A 20,508-nucleotide genomic window follows, 5' to 3' on the forward strand; every position below is an offset into this window, starting at 1 on the left:
TATTTTCCCTTTTTGTTACGACCTTCTTACGCGGCGATGTCACCTGTTTTTTTGTTTTTCCTCACCCTACAAATAATCTTCTATTGCACTAAATTACTAGTACAAGTATTAACTTCTTTATTTCCCTTTTTTATTACGACCTTCTTACGCGGCGATGTCACCTGTTTTTTTGTTTTTCATAACCCTACGAACAATCTACTATTGCACTATAATTATGAGTACAAGTATTAGCTTCTTTATTTTCCTTTTTTGTTACGACCTTCGTACGCGGCGATGTCACCTGTTTTTTTGTTTTTCCTAACCCTACGAATAATCTACTATTACACTATTATTACGAGTGCAAGTATTAACTTCCTTATTTTCCTTTCTTGTTACGACCTTGAAGCGGTGATGGCGACATCACCAGTTCTTATTTTTTTCTAACGCTACTAATCAACTACTACTGCGCTTTTATTACAGCTACATGTATTAACTTCTTTATTTTCCTTTTTTGTTACGACCTTGAAGCGGTGATGGCGACGTCACCAGTTTTTATTTTTTCCTAACGCTACGAATCATGTACTATTGCACTATAATGAGAGTACATGTACTACCTTTTTTAGTTTCCTTTTCTGCTACAAGCTTGACGCATCAATGCTGACGTCCCCAGTGTTTATTTTCTAATGCTACGAATCATCTACTATGGCACTATTATTACGAGTACATGTATTAACTTCCTTATTTTCCTTTTTTGTTACGACCTTGAAGCGACTACGGTGATGTCACCAGCTTTTATTTTTTCCTAACGCTTCGTATCATCTACTACTGCACTATTATTAGAGTACAGGCATCACCTTTTTTATTTTCCTTTTCAGCTACGAGCTTGACGCAGTGATGCTGAGGTCAGCAGTATTTATTTTTTCCAATGCTTCGAATCATTTACTATTGCACTATCGTTACGAGTACATGTATTAACTTCTTTATTTACCTTTGTTCTTACGACCTTGACGCGGCGACGTTGCCAGTTTTTAGTTTTTTCCTAACGCTACGTATCATCTATTATTGCGCTATTATTAGAGTACATGTATTACCTTTTTTATTTTCCTTTTCTGCTACGAGCTTGACGCATCGACACTGACATCACCAGTTTAAATGTTTTCTTATGCTATTATCTAAGAATGACGTGGCGTACGCGTGGAATCTAGCTCCGAGGTTGAGTTTGGAAATGGTGTCCACAATGTATTGGTGAGAGAGGTTGTCCTGAGAATGGACTTGGCGTTTCTAATGGGGTCATCAAAGATTTGGTGCTTGAATAAAATAATGGTGTCTTGAGTGGATAGACCGGGTCTAAATCCTATGAGGGTGTGGGTAACAGTCCCTTGTTTTCGAGGAATCTGGCGATTCTGTTCTGAACGGCGTGTTCCGCCGCCTTACCAACGCACGACGTGAGTGATAAGGGTCTGAGGCTCTCGACGCCCGAGGGCTTGTTGGGCTTTGGGATGAGAACCGTGGTGGGACCCTGCCGCAAGCCCAGAGCCAGACCTAGACGGCTACGCTCCGATTTGCCGACCTCTCCACGGAGACACTCTCGCTGGGGAACAAGGGCACCCCCCAAGGGTCGGTATCTCCCCTATGCTTTTCAACCTTGCCATGGCGGGATTTGCTGAGAAACTCGGACAGATTCACGGGCTCGAGCACACCATATACGCAAACATCACCATGTGGGTCTCCAAAGGATCCCCGGGCATGGTGCAGGACATCTTGCAAGAAGCAGTGAACACCGCGGAAGAATTTCTAATTCCCACAGGACTCAGATGCTCGCCTACCAAGTCGGAGCTGCTCGTACGCAGACCAACGCAGAAGGGCCGCAGGCCATACTCGTCAGACTTCGATTATAATCAGGAAATTACCACACGAACCAATTCGTGACACGCCATACCGTCCGTCGACAAAATCAGTGTCCTGGGTATGATGAGGCTAAAGATGTCAATGCCTCTACGGTTCAGAAGCTCATCACTAAAACCCACAACGTTATCGGGCTCATCAGAAGAATTGCCAATAGACGCAGGGGCCTCAAGGAACATAATCTCATCAAACTCATACACGCGTTCGTCAACTGTCACTTCGCATACGTTGCGGCAATGCTCAATTGGTCACGATCCGAACGAGACAGAGTTAATGCCCAAATCAGAAAAGTCACCAAGCAAGCCGTCGGCATTCCAACCAGTACCAGCAATGAGAAGCTGGGGCACCTGGGCATGCACAACACTCTGTAAGAAATGGCCGAAGCCCAGCAGCGCGCCCAGCTTGCTAGGCTTTCGACGACGCCTCCGGGGCGCACGATCCTACGGAAGCTAGGCTTTGCTCAAGGAAACATAGAAAAAGACTTTGCGGACCTCCCACGGGACATCCGTGCCAAGATCACGGTACGACCTGTACCCAGAAACGTACACCCCGAAAACAACAGGGCAAGACGACAAGCGGGAGGACAATTCCTTCTTAACCAAGCCTTGACGAACCGCGAACACTCCGCTTTTGTGGACGCGGCGGCATACGCGGGAAACGAAGCATTTGCAGTGGCGGTTGTGGACGGCCGCGGATCCACAAGATATGCAGCCACGGTAATTGCAAGGAAGCCTCAACAGGCCGAACAGGTTGCGATCGCTGTTGCGCTCACCGGCGACAATCTTTGCCATATCTACAGCGACTCCATAGCCGCTATCAGAGCTTTCCAAAAGGGCACGGCCTGCGCTCAGGCTCTCAGAATTGTTACAAAGAAAGAGATTAAGGAACACGTCATATACTGTTTCCCGGCACACTTAGGACAAAAGATCGGAGACGTCCTCAACCTTAACGAGGCAGCACACGAGGCTGCGCGTGCGCTTACAGACCGCGCGGCTTCACCCGACCACTCGGAGAACAAGGACGCCCCCACTACATACAATGAAATCACTAAACACTACCACCTACAACATAGAGAGTATAGCACGCCACACCGTACGCTTACTCAAGCTCAAGCGGTTACACTCAGAATGCTACAAACAGACACATACCCCACGCAAAACAGACTACATAATTACATGCCTGTGCTCTACGGCAAGTCTTATTGCACCAATTGACATAGATCCCTTAACGTATATCATTTACTCTGGCCGTGCTCGCAAGCTCACATAAACTACGAACAGGACAAGCGCAAGTTTGAAGAAGCAATCCGGAGGGAAAAAATTACCGACGATTACGTTACTTCCTAATGCGAAATTTGAGCGCAGCAAATAAGCTGTTTCACCTTTTCGATAGATTGAGGCAAAGAAATCGAGCAACACATGTATGCGCTATCACAGAATTTTTTTTTTTATTTTTCACACGTATTCCTTTAACAAAGACTCCACTAACAGTTCTTGACAGTCATGAAGGAAGCTTTGTGGTCGGAGAAATAGACTGATATATGTTCGACTTGGTACACCAATGCTTGATTCTCAAAGACGAGATCTATACAAGTGCCTCGCGAGGTTGTCACAGCCGTGGGACGCGTTACGAGCGAGAGGAACGGGATGTTCTCCCGCATAAGTGTTAGGAAATTGCTGTTTGTCTTTATGTCAACATTAAAGTCCCCCACTACTAACATCGGTGTGGATCGATGGACGGTTAATGCGAGTTGCAGGAAGTGCACGACGTCTTTCGTGAGTGCGGTAGGGGCGAAGTAGGCAGCTACTACCAGCAAGCCGTTGGGCAACATTGCGGCGCACAGTTCGCCAACTTCAAAGTTCGAGCCGGCGCTTTGACAACCGGAGACTCGCAGGAAGGGGTGGGAGGGGGGCGGCGTGTACACCCAGCGGCCAACGATGGGGGCAGAAGCGCGTGCAGCAAGCGGACAACACGATAAAGGGAGGAGGGAAGAGATAGCAGCGACTGACTGATGCCGCTGACGCCGATAGTGAGTCAACCCCAGCTGCGGAGTTGGTTTCAGGGACAACGCCGCCGATGCCGACACAAACAATATGATACCCTCGCTTCCGCAGCGCTAAGAACCAGGGGGGGGGACCCTTTCCTCCTCTTTCTGCATGGCGGCGACGGTGTTCTATGCAGTCACGTTATCTTGACTCTCTAGCGGCGTCAGCGGCATCCAGCGGTATCAGTCGGTCGCTGCTAGCGCTGGGGGGATGAAAGGGGGGCGGAGCTGGTTACGAGGCCGACGACAACGCCGACGCGAAACCCAGGAACGGACGCCAAAGAGCTGCGCTCTAAAAAATTGGAGGACGCTTAAGCTTCGCCTTCAAGAGTGGAACGCGACAGCGTTCCCGTCGACCCGCCAAGGGGTGTAAGACAATGGGCTACAGGGCAGCCATCACTTACGAGGCGCCCCGCATCGGACGTGGTGAGCGTCGAGCCATATGGTCGAGCAACGCGGCGTTCGGCGCAGCAACGAAACGTGCGCCTGAGCAAGAGGAACGAACCAAAGAACGCGGTATCTCGGAGGGGGAAATGATGCACGCCAGCCAAACGTCGTGATCGGCACGGGCAGAGAGATAGACAGATAGTGATCTAAAGAAAGGAAGGACGCTTGATTCTACCAGAGGGAGCAAGGCGAAGCGTTGTCAGGGGAGAGAGAGTCCGGGCAACGACCCCCCTCGCACCGGTCCTTCCACAGCTCCAATGCGCGCGTGGCGCGCCATCTGTCGAGGCAGCGCCCTACATGGAGAGGAGGGTGTCTTCTGTGTTTGCCGCAAGATGGCTCTGCGTTTGCGGAAAGCGCAGAAGAAATGCAGCGGAAACGCACTTCGCTACTCGTGTAATTGCGACTTCTGTAAGTTACATGTTCATAATTACCTATATACACTGCAGTATAACTTTCCACGGCTCGTTTCGAAGGCAACACCGCATTCACTAGAGGCGCGTTTGTACCTCTTGGAAGCATCAAACTCGTGGCTGAGTGGTAGCGTCTCCGTCTCACACTCCGGAGACCCTGGTTCGATTCCCACCCAGCCCATCTTGGAAGTTGCTTTTTATTTATGAAGTGCCTGCCGTTATTTATCGCTCACGGTCAACGCCGCGGACGCTGACGCCGACGACACCGGCTTTTCTGCGACACGAGCTCCTTAACGCTATCGCGTTAAAACTCCCTCCCAAACTCTGGGCCGTCCAGCAGGTCCACGCCGCCGCCAGGAAACTCAACCTCCCGGTTCCGTCGTGGGAGACGCGCACTCCAGAAGAGCCCAAAGCTCTCGTGGCCTGCAGGACCTCGAATAAAGTTGGTTTCCTGCCTTCCTTTGTAATGCTACGAATCATGTACTATTGCACTATTATTAGAGTACTTGAATTAGGAACCTTTAGCTCGCGTGCTCCTATTTAATACACGTAAAAGGAGCATTGATTTTTCTCTTCAACCACTGCCCCAAATTTGACCGCGTTTGTTGCATTTAAAAGAAAAACTTAGGCTCTAGTGACTGTTGGTTTCGAATTCTTGAATTAGGTCGTCCGTTATTTATTGAAAATTGGTAAAAATCGCAAATTTTCTGAAAACGCAGCTATCAAGTTTACAACTCCGTAACTCGGCAATGATAAACGATATCGCAAATAAGTGAATTCCATCTATAGTACATCTAAAGCGTACAAAATTCATATGCCACACATAGTTCTCAAAAATTTCAGTAGTATGGAAATGCAACTTTCGGAAAACCCTTGTACACAACGTATCAAATTCAAGCAGGATATAAATTGACATATCAACCTTGTCCGCTTTGAATAATCTAATGGATACCGTTTCCAGAACCGAGATATTTGTTTTTGATGCAGATCTATTAATTTGTCAACTTTGTGCTTCCATTTCTTTCGAACTTTTGAATTTTATAAAATTATTTTTATAAAACTCAGGCCCTAAATGGAAATTCCACTTGCAACAGTCACTAGAATTTACTTTAGGCTCTCAACTGCACCAACGTTCATTGAAATCGGCCCAGCGGTTACTTCAGAAAAGTGTTTTTGCCTTTTACATGTATTTGAATAAGCCGCGTCGGAGTTGGGCTCGAGCTAAAGCTTCATCTTAACTTCTTTATTTTCTTTTTGTTACGACCTTGACGCGGCGGCAACGCCGTCACCAGTTTTTAATTTGTCCTAACGCTTCGAATAATCTACTATTGCACTATTATTAGGATACATGCATTAACTACTTTATTTTCATTTTTGTTACGACCTAGACACGGTGACGCCCACGTCACCAGCTTATATTTTTTCCTAACGCGGCGCATCATATACTATTGCACTATTATTACGAGTACATCTATTAACTTTTTTATTTTCATTTTTGTTACATCCCTGACGCGCCAACGGCGACGTCACCAGTTTTTATTTTTTCCTAACGCTACAAGTTATGTAGTGTTGTACGGTTATTGGGAGTACATGTATTACCTTTTTTTTCCTTTTATGTTACCACCTTGACGTGGTGACGACGACGTCACCCGTTTTTTCACCAACGCTACCAATCATCTACCATTGCACTATTACGAGTACATGTATTAATTTCTTTATTTTCCTTTTTTACGGTCTTGACGCGGTGACTACACCAGTTTTTATTTTCTCCTAACCCTAGGAATCATCTACTATTGCACTGTTATTACGAGCACATCTATTGACTTCTTTAGTTTCCTTTTTTGTTTCGACCTTGACGTGGTGAAGGTGACGTCAACAGTTTTTTTTTATTTTCTCCTATCCCTACGAATTATCTGCTATTGCACGATTATTACGAGTACATCTATTAACTTCTTTATTTTCCTATTTTGTTGCGACCTTGACTTGGTCAAGGTGACGTCACCAGTTTTTTTTTTCTCCTATCCCTACGATTTATCTGCTATTGCACGGTTATTAGGAGTACATCTATTAACTTCTTTATTTTCCTTTTTGGTTACGACATTGGCGCGGTGAAGGCGAAGTCACCAGTTTTTTTTTATTTTCTCTTCTCCCTAGGAATTATCTACTATTGCTTTCTTATTACGAGTACATGAATTAACTTCTTCATTTTCCTTTTTTGTTACGAGCTGCATGCAGCGATGCTCACGTCAACAGTATTTATTTTTCCTAACGCTACAAATCGTGTGCTATTGCACTATTATTACGAGTACGTGTATTAACTTTATTTATTTTCCTTTTTTGCTGCAACCATGACGCGGCGATGGTGACGTAAACGCCATTTTTACGGCGACGCTGTTAAGGGCTACTGTCCGCGTTATCGTGTCCGCGTGTAGAAAAAAACTCAGATGATTATGCAATGCCAGGCCGACTTGAGGCGGAAGTGAAGCAGGCGTTGAACCTGGGCCGATCACGAATATAGCACAATACTGATCCGAACCGCGACGGAAAGTAAGAAGACGGGAAATGGTCTCCATACGTGGGCCGATCCCGAAGTTAGCACAATACCGGGCCGAGTCGCGACGGAAGTGGAGCAGGCGTTAAACGCACCCCATGCGTGGGCCGATCCCGAAGATAGCACAATACCGGGCCGAGTCGAGACGGAAGTGGAGCAGGCGTTTAAATGCTCCCCATACGTGGGCCGATCCCGAAGATAGCACAATACCGGGCCGAGTCGCGACGGAAGTGGAGCAGGCGTTAAACGCACCCAATGCGTGGGCCGATCCCGAAGATAGCACAATACCGGGCCGAGTCGCGACGGAAGTGGAGCAGGCGTTAAACGCACCCCATGCGTGGGCCGATCCCGAAGATAGCACAATACCGGGCCGAGTCGAGACGGAAGTGGAGCAGGCGTTAAACGCTCCCCATACGTGGACCGATCCCGAAGATAGCACAATACCGGGCCGAGTCGCGACGGAAGTGGAGCAGGCGTTAAACGCACCCAATGCGGGGGCCGATCCCGAAGGTAGCACAATACCGGGCCGAGTCGAGACGGAAGTGGAGCAGGCGTTAAACTCACCCCATACGTGGGCCGATCCCGAAGATAGCACAATACCGGGCCGAGTGGCGACGGAAGTGGAGCAGGCGTTAAACGCACCCCATGCGTGGGCCGATCCCGAAGATAGCACAATACCGGGCCGACTCGAGACGGAAGTGGAGCAGGCGTTAAACGCTCCCCATACGTGGGCCGATCCCGAAGATACCACAATACCGGGCCGAGTCGAGACGGAAGTGGAGCAGGCGTTAAACGCACCCCATGCGTGGGCCGATCCCGAAGATAGCACAATACCGGGCCGAGTCGCGACCGAAGTGGAGCAGGCGTTAAACGCACCCCATGCGTGGGCCGATCCCGAAGATAGCACAATACCGGGCCGAGTCGAGACGGAAGTGGAGCAGGCGTTAAACGCTCCCCATACGTGGGCCGATCCCGAAGATAGCACAATACCGGGCCGAGTCGAGACGGAAGTGTAGCAGGCGTTAAACGCACCCCATACGTGGGCCGATCCCGAAGATAGCACAATACCGGGCCGAGTCGCGACGGAAGTGGAGCAGGCGTTAAACTCACCCCATACGTGGGCCGATCCCGAAGATAGCACAATACCGGGCCGAGTCGCGACGGAAGTGGAGCAGGCGTTAAACGCACCCCATGCGTGGGCCGATCCCGAAGATAGCACAATACCGGGCCGAGTCGAGACGGAAGTGGAGCAGGCGTTTAAACGCTCCCCATACGTGGGCCGATCCCGAAGATAGCACAATACCGGGCCGAGTCGCGACGGAAGTGGAGCAGGCGTTAAACGCACCCAATGCGTGGGCCGATCCCGAAGATAGCACAATACCGGGCCGAGTCGAGATGGGAGTGGAGCAGGCGTTAAACTCACCCCATACGTGGGCCGATCCCGAAGATAGCACAATACCGGGCCGAGTCGCGACGGAAGTGGAGCAGGCGTTAAACGCACCCCATACGTGGGCCGATCCCGAAGATAGCACAATACCGGGCCGAGTCGAGACGGAAGTGGAGCAGGCGTTAAACTCACCCCATACGAGGGCCGATCCCGAAGTTAGCACAATACCGGGCCGAGTCGCGGCGGAAGTGGAGCAGGCGTTAAACTCTCCCCATACCTGGGCCGATCCCGAAGATAGCACAATACCGGGCCGAGTCGCGACGGAAGTGGAGCAGCCGTTAAACGCTCCCCATACGTGGGCCGATCCCGAAGATAGCACAATACCGGGCCGACCCGCGACGGAAGTGATGCAGGCGTTAAACGCACCCCATAAGTGGGGCTCTTCCTAAGTTAGCACAATACCGGACCGACCCGCGACGGAAGTGATGCAGCCATTAAACGCACCCCAGACGTGGGCGTATTCCGAAGATAGCACAATACCGGACCGACCCGCTACGGAAGTGAAGCAGGCGTTAAACGCCCTCCATACTTGGGACGATCCGAAGATAGCACAATACCGGGCCGACCCGCGACGGAAGGGATGCAGGCGTTAAACGCACCCCATACGTGGGCCTATTCCGAAGATAGCACAATACCGGACCGACCCGCTACGGAAGTGAAGCAGGCGGTAAACGCCCTCCATACTTGGGACGATCCGAAGATAGCACAATACCGGGCCGACCCGCGACGGAAGTGATGCAGGCGTTAAACGCACCCCATACGTGGGCCTATTCCGAAGATAGCACAATACCGGACCGACCCGCGACGGAGGTGCAGTAAAGGTCGTACATAGACGGCTTCGCAGGTCATCCTTTTTCACAAAAGTGCACTGAGTTTTTCAACAATCTACTATTACACCGTTATAAAGATTACATGCGTTAACTTCCTTAGTTTCCTTTTTCACGACCTTAATGCGGCGACACCTACGTAACTAGTCTTCTTTTTTTTCTCCATGAATTGATGTGGCTCGCACAAACGTGTGCCTGCCACGCGGCGGTCCATGGTTCGAATCTCGGGCTGAAGTATTTTTTTTCTAAGGCTACCAATCATGCAGTATTACACTATTGTAACGAATACACGTGTTATCTTGGCCAATTATACATTTGTTTAGCAGATATAGGGCCCCGTTTGACGGGCAGATTGTGTGCGGGTACGCGCCAAAGAATTCGTACGCATTTAAAGAAGGAGTGAAAAATCACCGTGCGTGTTACGACGATGCACCTACTGTGTTCCGTCGTCAGAGGTTTGACGAGCGAACACCGTCGGTTTGTTGTCGCATTTTCCATGGTTATCTTAACTTTCTTATATAAGAACAACTTGGCTAACCTTACCTGGGACACCCTATATATTGCGAGGGACGTGGAAGCGAGTCATGGCTCCTGCACTTAGGTTCAGAAAGCCGACGTTGTGTTTAAATGCGAAGTAGAATCGACGCTAAAATTTATCTAACGCTTTAGGAAGATTAGCATTTGATGCGCCTAGAAAAAGTAAAAAAAAAGGAGTACAGTAAGGCAGGGGCTCGGCGTCCATCAAAGAACGAAAGCCTCAGAGCAAGATCTGTTTGAAATAACAACCGAGAAGTATGAAGGCAGATTGATAGGCGGCAAAGATGCGTAGACACCTGTATAATGAAATATATGTCGGCTCACCATGAAATGCATAAAACGAAATAAAGAAAGAACCATTTTATATTCAATGACAGTGCAGTTAATTACAGTTAAAATCCAGAACAACAACAATGTCTGACAACGTTAAATTATGGGGGAAAATTCGCCTGTGAGGTTTATACATACGTAACATGCAGAATAAAGCGGAAACCATAGATCAGCGCTGCGTGTTCTTTTTGCCTTCTCGTGTCCTTGGTCCCTGTTGACGCTGCATCTCACTTGTTTCATCGAGCATGTTTTGTTTGTATGTATTCACATTCAGAAGTAAATCGGGCTATTTTTAACCTGAACGAAGCCTTTGGTTTTAAGGATAGGATGGATGAAGCGCGTGAATCTTTATGGTGTCTGTGTGCGTGTGCGTGTGCGTGTGTGTGTGTGTGTGTCGTCACAGAGAAGGTGGAGCGCGAAACATTACGAAACACCGTCTCGTGGTCTCTCTTCTCTCTGTCGCGACCATGTTTTGCGCTGCGCTTCAAATACGCATTAGCTGACCCTCGCACCAACGTTGAGATTATGCTCTGCAGACTCGTCCACGGGTTTGCCAGTTGTTCTTAAAACATTCTGGGCGCCTTTCCACAGTGTCAAATGTATATTATTATTATTATTATTATTATTATTATTATTATTATTATTATTATTATTATTATTATTATTATTATTCCGTGAAACAGTGGCTAAACGACACGCGTTCAATTTCTTGGCGACGAACACCTTTGGCGGATGATCTCTGGTGAAATGAAGCTTACAAGAAAGGCAGAAAAACACTGCATCGAGCTCTTTAAGAAAAGGTGTGAAGATTGACACTGCCTTCCTCTTCTTTAAAGGCACCTTTGCGACTGAACCGTAGTCATTTCTTCCGTCTGATAGCAATTAAGGCAAAAGCTTTCTGTAGAAAGGTACTTTCACAAGTATCTGTCGATAACGTAGATGCAGAGAACTGTATTGAGCAGGCGCTAGAGAATGGGAGTGTGCAATCTCAAATCAGTTGTATTCTAAATACTACTTGAAGTTTGGGCTTCAACTCAGCTTCTCTTACTAGAGTCAGTGACACCTCCGACTCGGCCCTGTCTGCGGCCTCAAGAAGAGAGGGCGACAGACTGCAGTCCATTTCATTTTTATCACTTATTCTAACTTTTCTGTGATAGATGCTTCTGTACTCGCAATCGCTGGTGAGGGTCTCTCATATAATGCATCTTTTTCTTTGTTCTAGGGTGGTTTATCTCTTCAGATACGAGCCCGCCTGGGAACGAGTGACCTGCGAACGCCTCGATGCCCCCGGAGAGTACGAAGTCCTTCCAGAGTGGTTCTTGAATGAGTTTTGAAGAGCTCGCGAGGAACGTGACTTCAAGTTTATAACTGATCACTTCAGGCGAATCAGAGTCTTGGGAAAATTGCGACATCGTATAAATCTATAAAAAGGGAGACGCTGAAGAATTGAAAAATGATAGGCCCATTACTTTGTTTTCGTTATTGTACAAAGCATGTGACATACTTTACAATACCATGAGGGCAGGACTTAGCTTCATATCAGAGAACAGGCTGGCTTTGTAAAGGATTACATTCATGTAAAAAATCATGTAATTGAGAAATCTGTGAAGTTTATTCAACATATATGGATGTTTTTACACGTATCATGAAAACTCGTTCGATTGATTAGAAATACCAGCAGTCCTGGAGGCATGGCGTAGTAAAGGAGTGATGAAAGCATAGGTGAATATCTTGAATTAACACAGTAAGCTGGTCAAGTTGGTGACTAAACATATTCCTAGGGGCGGGCAGCGCAACCCAGACGAAGGACACAGAGACGTAGACGATACGAACTCAGACTAACAACTGCTTTATTTTTTCCATACAAGTGATTAAATATGCAGAGAATGGGATCATGTGATGAAGTGACGCGTACAAGTGGTGATAGGGTGTTAGCCTATCTTGCCATTCAAAAACTTCGTTCCTTTGTCATGCAGGGAGAAAGAAGTCTGGTTGACGCATGCGCCTGAGTTGACACGCATGAAGTAGGCTTCTACAACCTCGCAGTTGACTTGATTTCCATTTTATACATTGTATCATTTTTTTTTCAAACAAAGGTTTGCATGGACAATTTCGTGAATGCGCGGCCAGACTCGAGCCTGTTGAATTCCTGATCAAACCTTGTTGCTCCCTAAGGCGGATGGTAAGGAAGCGTCCCGTCTGTCCAAAGTACTTTTTGGCCGCACGTAAGTGGAATAACGTAGACCACTCCCACCGAGCATGCCATGAGCTGCCTCGTGTGTTTCATGCGGTGAATGGCCTTGAACGCCTGCTTTGGTCTATTGACGTGATTGCAAATCTTTTTTAACGGGATTCTAGCTGAAAAGAGGATTTGAAGGCCATATTCCATGGCTGTCTTTTTTAACCATGCCCCATCTTATGTACATCATAAACATGATATCTTGGCCAATATTTGAAAAGACTTCATAGCTACCTTAAATTTTCGCAGAAAAATCTGAAAAATACCTGTCAATGAAGGGGTCAAGCTAGGAGATCCTGTAAATCCAGTTATATTCGATGCATGCCTAGAAAAAGTATTCAAGCTGTTAGACTAGGAAGGAAGTGTGAGAATCAATGTGAAACATCTAAGGAACTTAGGATTGTAGCGAATTGGGCTAATTTGTACGTCATATCTACAATCGAGAATGGTAGCGCAAAACCCACTGGAGGACGATTCAGGTAGACTATAACTTCCAACTGGGGTTACTTGTGGAGCGGGAAAAAAACGCGAAGTACAAACAAAACCAAGAAAACTGATAATCGACGATAAGGGGTAAAAGTTATGGGGTCACTTAAGTCTCCTTACGTGCACTGAATGCGAAAGCATTCTGTCTCTTTCGCACGATACTTTTCACCTGGTCATGTGCTCGAATTGGGCAAAGTCGATTTTTATGGTGGGCCACCAAATGTTTTGGGTGTGCCGAGTCAATATTTGGAGTGGACCAGGTCGGTTTTGAACGTGGTCAACTCAATTATTGAATTGGCCAGTCATTTCTTTCATTTTGGGCGGGGGGGGAAGGGGGGGGGGTTGCCACGGCGTCCGTCCGACGTTGTGGCTGTTCACCGCGGGATTTCACAGTGCGAACCGCAGCAGACCGAACGCCGGGAACGTGACTTCATCACTTGGCCACGTGGGCTTTGGGATCATCGAATGTTAACGCCGGACGCTCGCCGAATTTTCCGCTTCAAGAGTATAATGCTTTCGGATTAATATGAAAGGGTGAAAAAAAATTGCGATTCCTAATGCAAAATTTGAGCGCAGCTCAATACTTGTTGTCGTTGCGCAATATATTGGCTGGCGCGCACAATCCGTCTCGTGCGGCACGTTGCAAACGGAGCGAAATGTGGCACCACTGCGTCGCCAATCGGGAGACCGCGAGAGGCAGCGCGTGGGTGACGCGTAAGCACAATTCACACCAGCAGCCACACACAGAGCTCCACTCATGCAGCGCTTTGTTTCCATACAGACGACGTGCGCTACTCTGGCGCCATCTCGTAGCCATCGTCTCCACAAAGCCCGTCTTGCGCGGTACTACGCTTTTCTTCTGATGCTTTCGACCTGCCCTTCTCCTCAGCTTTCCTCCTCGCGCTGCCTTCGCAATCGCCGTCTTCCATCTCCCGCTGCGCTCCGCGTTCGCTTTCATACATCGCTATGCTCGTTCGCGAAGTTACGAGGGACAACGCCAACGCTCGCCGCAGGAACGGCCGCCTAAGAGCTGCGCTTTAAAATGTTAAGGAACACCTTCATATCTTTTTTCTCGCAGCATCAGTTCTCGGGAAAGCCGTCAGTGTATCTCTCCGAGACACTGACGGCTTGCTTAACATGAGCCATGCTCGTGTAGCATCTTCGCAGCCATGTGGGTGCGGTCGTCTCTCTGTCTATACTGTAATGTTCTCGAATACCGGTGAACACTTCTACAAATGGCAATGCTGTGCTCCACCTTTTTAATTGCGGACGTTGTTCACGTGCTCCCCAAGCGGTCGTTTGTTCCTTCAAGATAAGATGAAATTGCTAAGAATCGACAAGCCTTTTTCATTCGCATCTCCCAAGAACAGATTCAATTTCTGAAGCAAAAAGTTGCTTTGAGCTGTATGCTGTCTCAATCGATATCAAGGATCGTATTATCGCTGCCACATACATAGTTGCTAGATTGTATTACTAATAGAAAAAAAAACAATTTAGATGAGCTCGAATTCAAGTACAAGCTGGACCTGAACCAGGAAGCTTGCTGGGCCTCGTTACTTGACATCCACGGTCACGAAATGGGTTGATAGCGTGTGCCTTCGGATGGCTCATTGTAAATCAGCATGAAAAACTCCCGCTACAGCTTTCTGTTGCTCAATGCGTGCTACATAAAAGTGTTTTTCCAAGCACGCGAATACACGAAATATGGCCGCGTGGCACGCCGCTCGAGGCACGTTACCTGTATCCATAGGCTTCTCTCAAACCTGTAAAAACACATTTATGTAGCACGTATTGAGCAACGTAAAGAACGTAAAGCTTTATCGGGAGCATTTCATGCTGCTCTACAATTTTCTCATTGACACTTTTGATCTTGTAATATTTGTGAAGCAGACTGTTAATAGAGACTAATTATGTAATTAGGTGGAGTGCAAAAAATAATATAATTATCTCCAAGCAACTGCAAACATTAGCTTGGTTCCGTTCAGCCACGTGGCATTTGCATATTTTTAAAGTTTGGCTCAGGTTACGTGGGACACCTGGTACAGACACAGGGACGACCACTCCCGGATTATTGTTGAAGCTGCGAAGATGCTACACAAGCATGGCTCATGCGTAAGCAAACCGTGTCCCTATTGAACAGAGAAATGAATTTCCTGGGATGCGGCGGCACACGAGAAAGGCGATGAAGATTTTCCTTTGCATTTTTCCCCCTTCGATTTCATATCTTCCATTACCAGTTGCTCTTGGTTTTGTTTGTTTGTTGTTTAGTTTTGTTTTTCGAGTTTATTTTTCCCAGTATAGTAAACTACAGTTGGAAGTTAGTGCTCGCCTTCATCACGTCGTCTGGTGTTCGTTTGCTTCGCGCTACCATTCTCCCCAGTAATGTCAGAGACCTACAATTTGCAGATGACATGGTCCTGTTCAGAAACGCTGTAGATGACTTGCAACAATCGATTGAGGACTTTAGCTGAGAAAGCGTACGAGTAGGTCGAAGAATAATATGCAGAATATACAAATAATGTACTGTGGCTTAGCAAGATCATGAAAATTCATGACTGGAAGTCAGTTTTGGGCTGATAACCGGGGGTCTATAATGTTACAGAATTGGTGGCAAAACAAACTGCTGAGAAATGGGTGGAGTGTCGAGATTGAGAAATTCTTAGCCCTAAAATGGTGTTAGCTTTTGCATTATAATCGGAGCCTTAATTTTAAGAGCAATATAATGTTAATTGGTGGTACGCTCAACATAACCCTTATGTACAAATCCTTGGCCAGAAACAATTTTTTGTTGAAATGAAGATCTACTTACGAATAGGAGTGGGCAAATATTCTAAGTTTCGGATACAAATCGAGTACTGCACCTTGAATATTCGAGTTCCTGTTCGAAAATAATTTTTCAGCATTCTGCAATCTTCAAAGCCAACCAACTTTTCCGTAATAGCCGATTGGTAAACTGTTCTGCACCTTCTTAAAGTTCTGCAAATTATCAGAAGCGACGCCACAGCCAAGTTTTCGAAGCAATACTGAAACAAAATCGGCAATGGAAGTTTTCTTTACGGTTCCGCAGCGAAAGGTTGCACATTAGAACCTGCGATTTTCGCTTCTAGTCTGTCATTTTACAGCGAAGCTGGCTATGGCTATTCTACGGAAAACTCGTGGCGGCGAACAGAAAACACCTCACCCGCCGTGGTCGCTCAGTGGCTATGGTGTTGGGCTGCTGAGCAGGAGGTCGCGGGATCGAATCCCGGCCACGGCGGCCGAATTTTGATGGGACGAAGTGCGAAAACACCTGTGTACTTAGATTTAGGTGTACGTTGAAGAATCCCAGGTGGTCAAAATTTCCGGAGTCCTCCGCTATGGGGTGCCTCATAATCAGAAAGTGGTTTTGGCACTTAAAACCCAATTATTTAATTTTAAGAAGACACCTTGTGGGAAATCCAACTTTCTCGTGAATTCTCTGTAGCTCTTATTCTAATGCAGGTATCTTGGAAAAAAATCATACTGAAATTGGCCACTGAGACGACTCTATAATTTACTTGTCATAATTAGTTGGTTCACAATGAAGTTGTAAACGTTACAGAATTCCCATCTATCAAAACATGGGCACCTACGGATGGAGCATGATTACAGAAAACAGCTGCAACTCTTGTTTTATCGAAACTATCCCGAAACAAATTATATGAGAATTAGTGCCTAAGACAACTCTAACATTAGGCCGAGTTTCATCTACTTTTTACAATTACGTAGTTCATAGTGAAGTTGTAAATCTTGCGGAATTCCCGTCTGCTGCCAATACAAGAGCTTCTATACGTGAGAGAAACGGACAGCCCCATGTATATTCCGCTAGAATAAAACTCTACTTCCTTTAAGTTTCATTCAGCTAATGAACTAGGAAGTATGCTCATTCGCAAATTACAAAGAAACGTGCGCTACTTCGTGCACTCTCTTGAAGTGCGCACGCATATCGTCGTTCGCGTCGAGGCTCGGTTTAACCTGCGTCTAAACGACGAAGCTGCGCCACAAAAAGGAAAGAAAACAAATGATTGTGTATTTCTTTGTATTTTGCATAAATGTCGTATACCTAATTATATGTATATTTACATACCAACATACTGCATACCATTATAGCAGCACTGCTGGTCAACCACCTTCACAGAGTGGAATGGCTCGTCAATTTTCGTTTCTATGGTGGTCCAGTAACATGTGGCCATTTTATCTTTTATTCTACAGTTTGCGGTGTTTCTCACAGGTGACCATGTTGTGCCTACGGCTCACAATTCATGCAATAGATCTTTGTTATTTTTAATTTATGTTCTTTTTTCTTCTTGCAACCATTCACTTGGCATTTTTGGATAGCCAATCATACAGCAGCCATTCTTTCTTGAAAATCTTGTTTGCGAATAGGCTCTCAAGTTATCTTTCGCCTATTCGTGCAGCTTTTTTTTTATTGCGCTTAGTGATCTTATGTTTCAAATTGATCCTTTGTCCTTGATATTCAGCTTTATATTTCTCAAATATTTGCCTCCTCGTTCGGCTAATCGATATTCAACACTTACTTTTCGTATTGGATTCGTATTCCAAGAAGTTGATATTCGCCCACCTCTCCTTCCCAAGCATACAATCTCTCAGAATCACAAGATCTACAAACACGACATCAGCTTCCTTAAATTCAATAATATCTTGCCTAATTTTTCGCCGCTGCTTTAGCAACAACGCTCAGCTTTTTTGAGGCATGCACTTTCGCGCCACAATGGAAAGAAATAGAAAGAGCAGAGGAAATATGAAGCGCTTCCCTCTTTTACTTTCAACTGTGGCCCTAAGAACCATGCGTCAGCATCGAAACCAACCAGCCCAACAAGAAGCTCTTCTGTAACACTCAGTGCGTTGCTCTTACTCTTGGTTTAGGTCGTGAGGTAAATGCTTCGTCCCTGCATTTTTTTTTCAAAAGCGTTCAATGCGGCAGTGAACTTTAAAGGGTTCTTATATAAATTAATTAAGCGAAACTTTGTACTTAATAACGCCTCTCTCGGAGACTGGAGCAGCAGTTTTCTTCGTGCAATTTTTCAGATGCTATTCATATGTCCCGGCCTACCCAAGGATTCTCTGCCTCGTCCCGCTCTCTTTTTTTATATAATATTGAGGTTCCGCGCTGTGTTTCTGCAGAGATTCGCCTTTATGCAAATGTCTGTTTCTTTTCTTCTTTTTTTGCAGTACAATTATTAAAAGCGATGATCCTGACGTTCCTAATACTTCGTTTTCTTGTTGTTGCAGACAATGTGAGCTTTGGCAAATAAACAACAGCATTGAAAAAGTGTTTGTCATTTCCGTACTGAAGAACGTACTTGTCCTTTTTGTTCAATTAATTATATAATTCAATTACAGCGTTCTCCGAATACAAGTACTTGTAACCTCTTTTTTGTACTTGGAGGTTGTCTTGTTCAAAGCACTTGGACGCACTTGAAGAAACAGCTGACTTCAGCTATTCTTCCGGCTCTGAAGTCATTTACTGCGACAACAGCATTCCCTCACATCGAGGACCACCAGCTTGTACATATAGATGTAGATCCCTGGATTCAGTGGCACATACCAACACTCTTGCTTTCTTCCCTGCTTTTCCCCCCATAGAAATGCGCCGACCCACTACGGAAATGAACAAGAAGTCAGCGGATAGAGCGTTCTTGGTTGGGTATAAGGAACGGGGCAGGAGGTACCGAGTGCGCTCGAGAAAGGATACATGAATCAATTGAACAAAAAGAGACGTAATAAACTATGCAGATTCCACGCACTGTGGGAACAGATGTTATGCGAAGCATTTCGCAAATAGTTCGCTATTCGGCGCCATTTGGTGTTTTTCGAAGAGGTGTTTGTATAAAGCAAGCAGCATAGGCCTATTTACCGGGGGGCGAAGTGCGAGGACAAAGTATACAATCTGCACCCTTTCCCAGCACACACTGTCGAAAGCGGGTAGCGTTGGATCCACACTAACAAGTACCACAAAGTAGCTGAGTCTAAGTGTTCCTTTTTCATTTTTTAATAGTCACCACGTAAGTTTAATGCATTTTTATTGCGCATCTCCTGCCATGGACAGTAAAAAAGAGAGATAAATATTAATTTGTATTGGGGTGAGGCGTCTTCCAGACCGGTTTTACTTTTTACCGCACCAAGGTTTACTAACATGGGTTGAAGACGTGATCAGCAGTTATAGGCCGTCAGCTTTTATGAATTACACAGGAGTGTTGGTGGTGTTTAGAGCTTTTGAGTATGTAACTAAAATCCACGCGTGCAACTTGGAACGGCGGAGTTTTTTATGCGAAGACAGGGAGTGCGCATAGCGTCTTCCATTGCCCCTGTGTTCTCCGTGCCCTGTATCTTGCTATGTGCGACAGAAAGCTCAATGACATGCTGAATCACAGGAACGTTGTAAATGTTTCTAGATACGTGGATGATTTTTTAATCTCACATGACGGCGTTGCTAGTTTCAGTCATTTTGATTGCGATGTTGAGGGCAGTATTAGGATTTTTTGTGACAGTCTGAAACCACTAACCCTGACCCGTGAACTGCCAGACCTGTAAGGTTCTACAGTCAACACTGCCGCAGGCATACGCTGGCTGCCATAAGTGGACGGGCCTGTGCTCCCATTTGTTTCGGCGCATTCAAAGCTCATGAAGAGGGACACCTTGCTTCACGAGTGCCTTGAAAAAGGCCTGCCCGCATTGCATGTGCTGCAGATAAGCTAATCGGGGCCATATGTGCCTCTCCGTGCATGCGTTGATGGTCCCTCTTTCCTTCTTTCTCTCTTTTCTATACATATTTCCGACCTGGAAATAAAGGATCGTCTGTTTGCTTTGCGAATCGGCCTGGTTTTCATCGCGTAGCCGTAGAGTAACAAAGTAAACGACAAGAGTGGCCACTCGAGCCATTTGCCGGCCGAGCTATGGAGCTTCGCCGATTCCGCTAGTTGTGTGTGTGCGTGTATATATATATATATATATATATATATATATATATATATATATATATATATATATATATATATATATATATATATATATATATATATATATACAAAATGAGTCTGAGTAAAAATGACTGACCACCAACAACTCGCAGCAGCCAGCGTCTCTCGATCTTCCTCTCTTCGTTCATCCTTCCGTAACAATATCAAGCGCGGATGGGAAATGTGTTTCAATCTGCTCTTTTCTTTGTTCGCTTGCCTGGCGATATATATTGTAAGCATTATCATCATCTTCAGCCTGGTTACGCCCACTGCAGGGCAAAGGCCTCTCCCATACTTCTCCAACTACC

The 20,508-nt window shown here is 46.2% G+C and overlaps 1 protein-coding gene across 1 annotated transcript in view; it reads left to right on the forward strand.

Moving 5' to 3' along the window:
- The window catches only part of LOC135914792 (decapping and exoribonuclease protein-like), a 295,029-nt gene extending 276,515 nt beyond the window's left edge, over positions 1–18,514 (forward strand). The window contains exon 9 of the mRNA XM_070538309.1: positions 11,700–18,514. Within this exon, the coding sequence (XP_070394410.1) occupies positions 11,700–11,811 (112 nt within the window). The 3' untranslated portion in view covers positions 11,812–18,514. The remainder of the gene's footprint in view (positions 1–11,699) is intronic.
- Positions 18,515–20,508: the final 1,994 nt, after the last annotated feature.

The sequence above is a fragment of the Dermacentor albipictus genome, chromosome 5 (assembly GCF_038994185.2).
Source record: "Dermacentor albipictus isolate Rhodes 1998 colony chromosome 5, USDA_Dalb.pri_finalv2, whole genome shotgun sequence".
Taxonomy (NCBI): Eukaryota; Metazoa; Arthropoda; class Arachnida; order Ixodida; family Ixodidae; genus Dermacentor; species Dermacentor albipictus.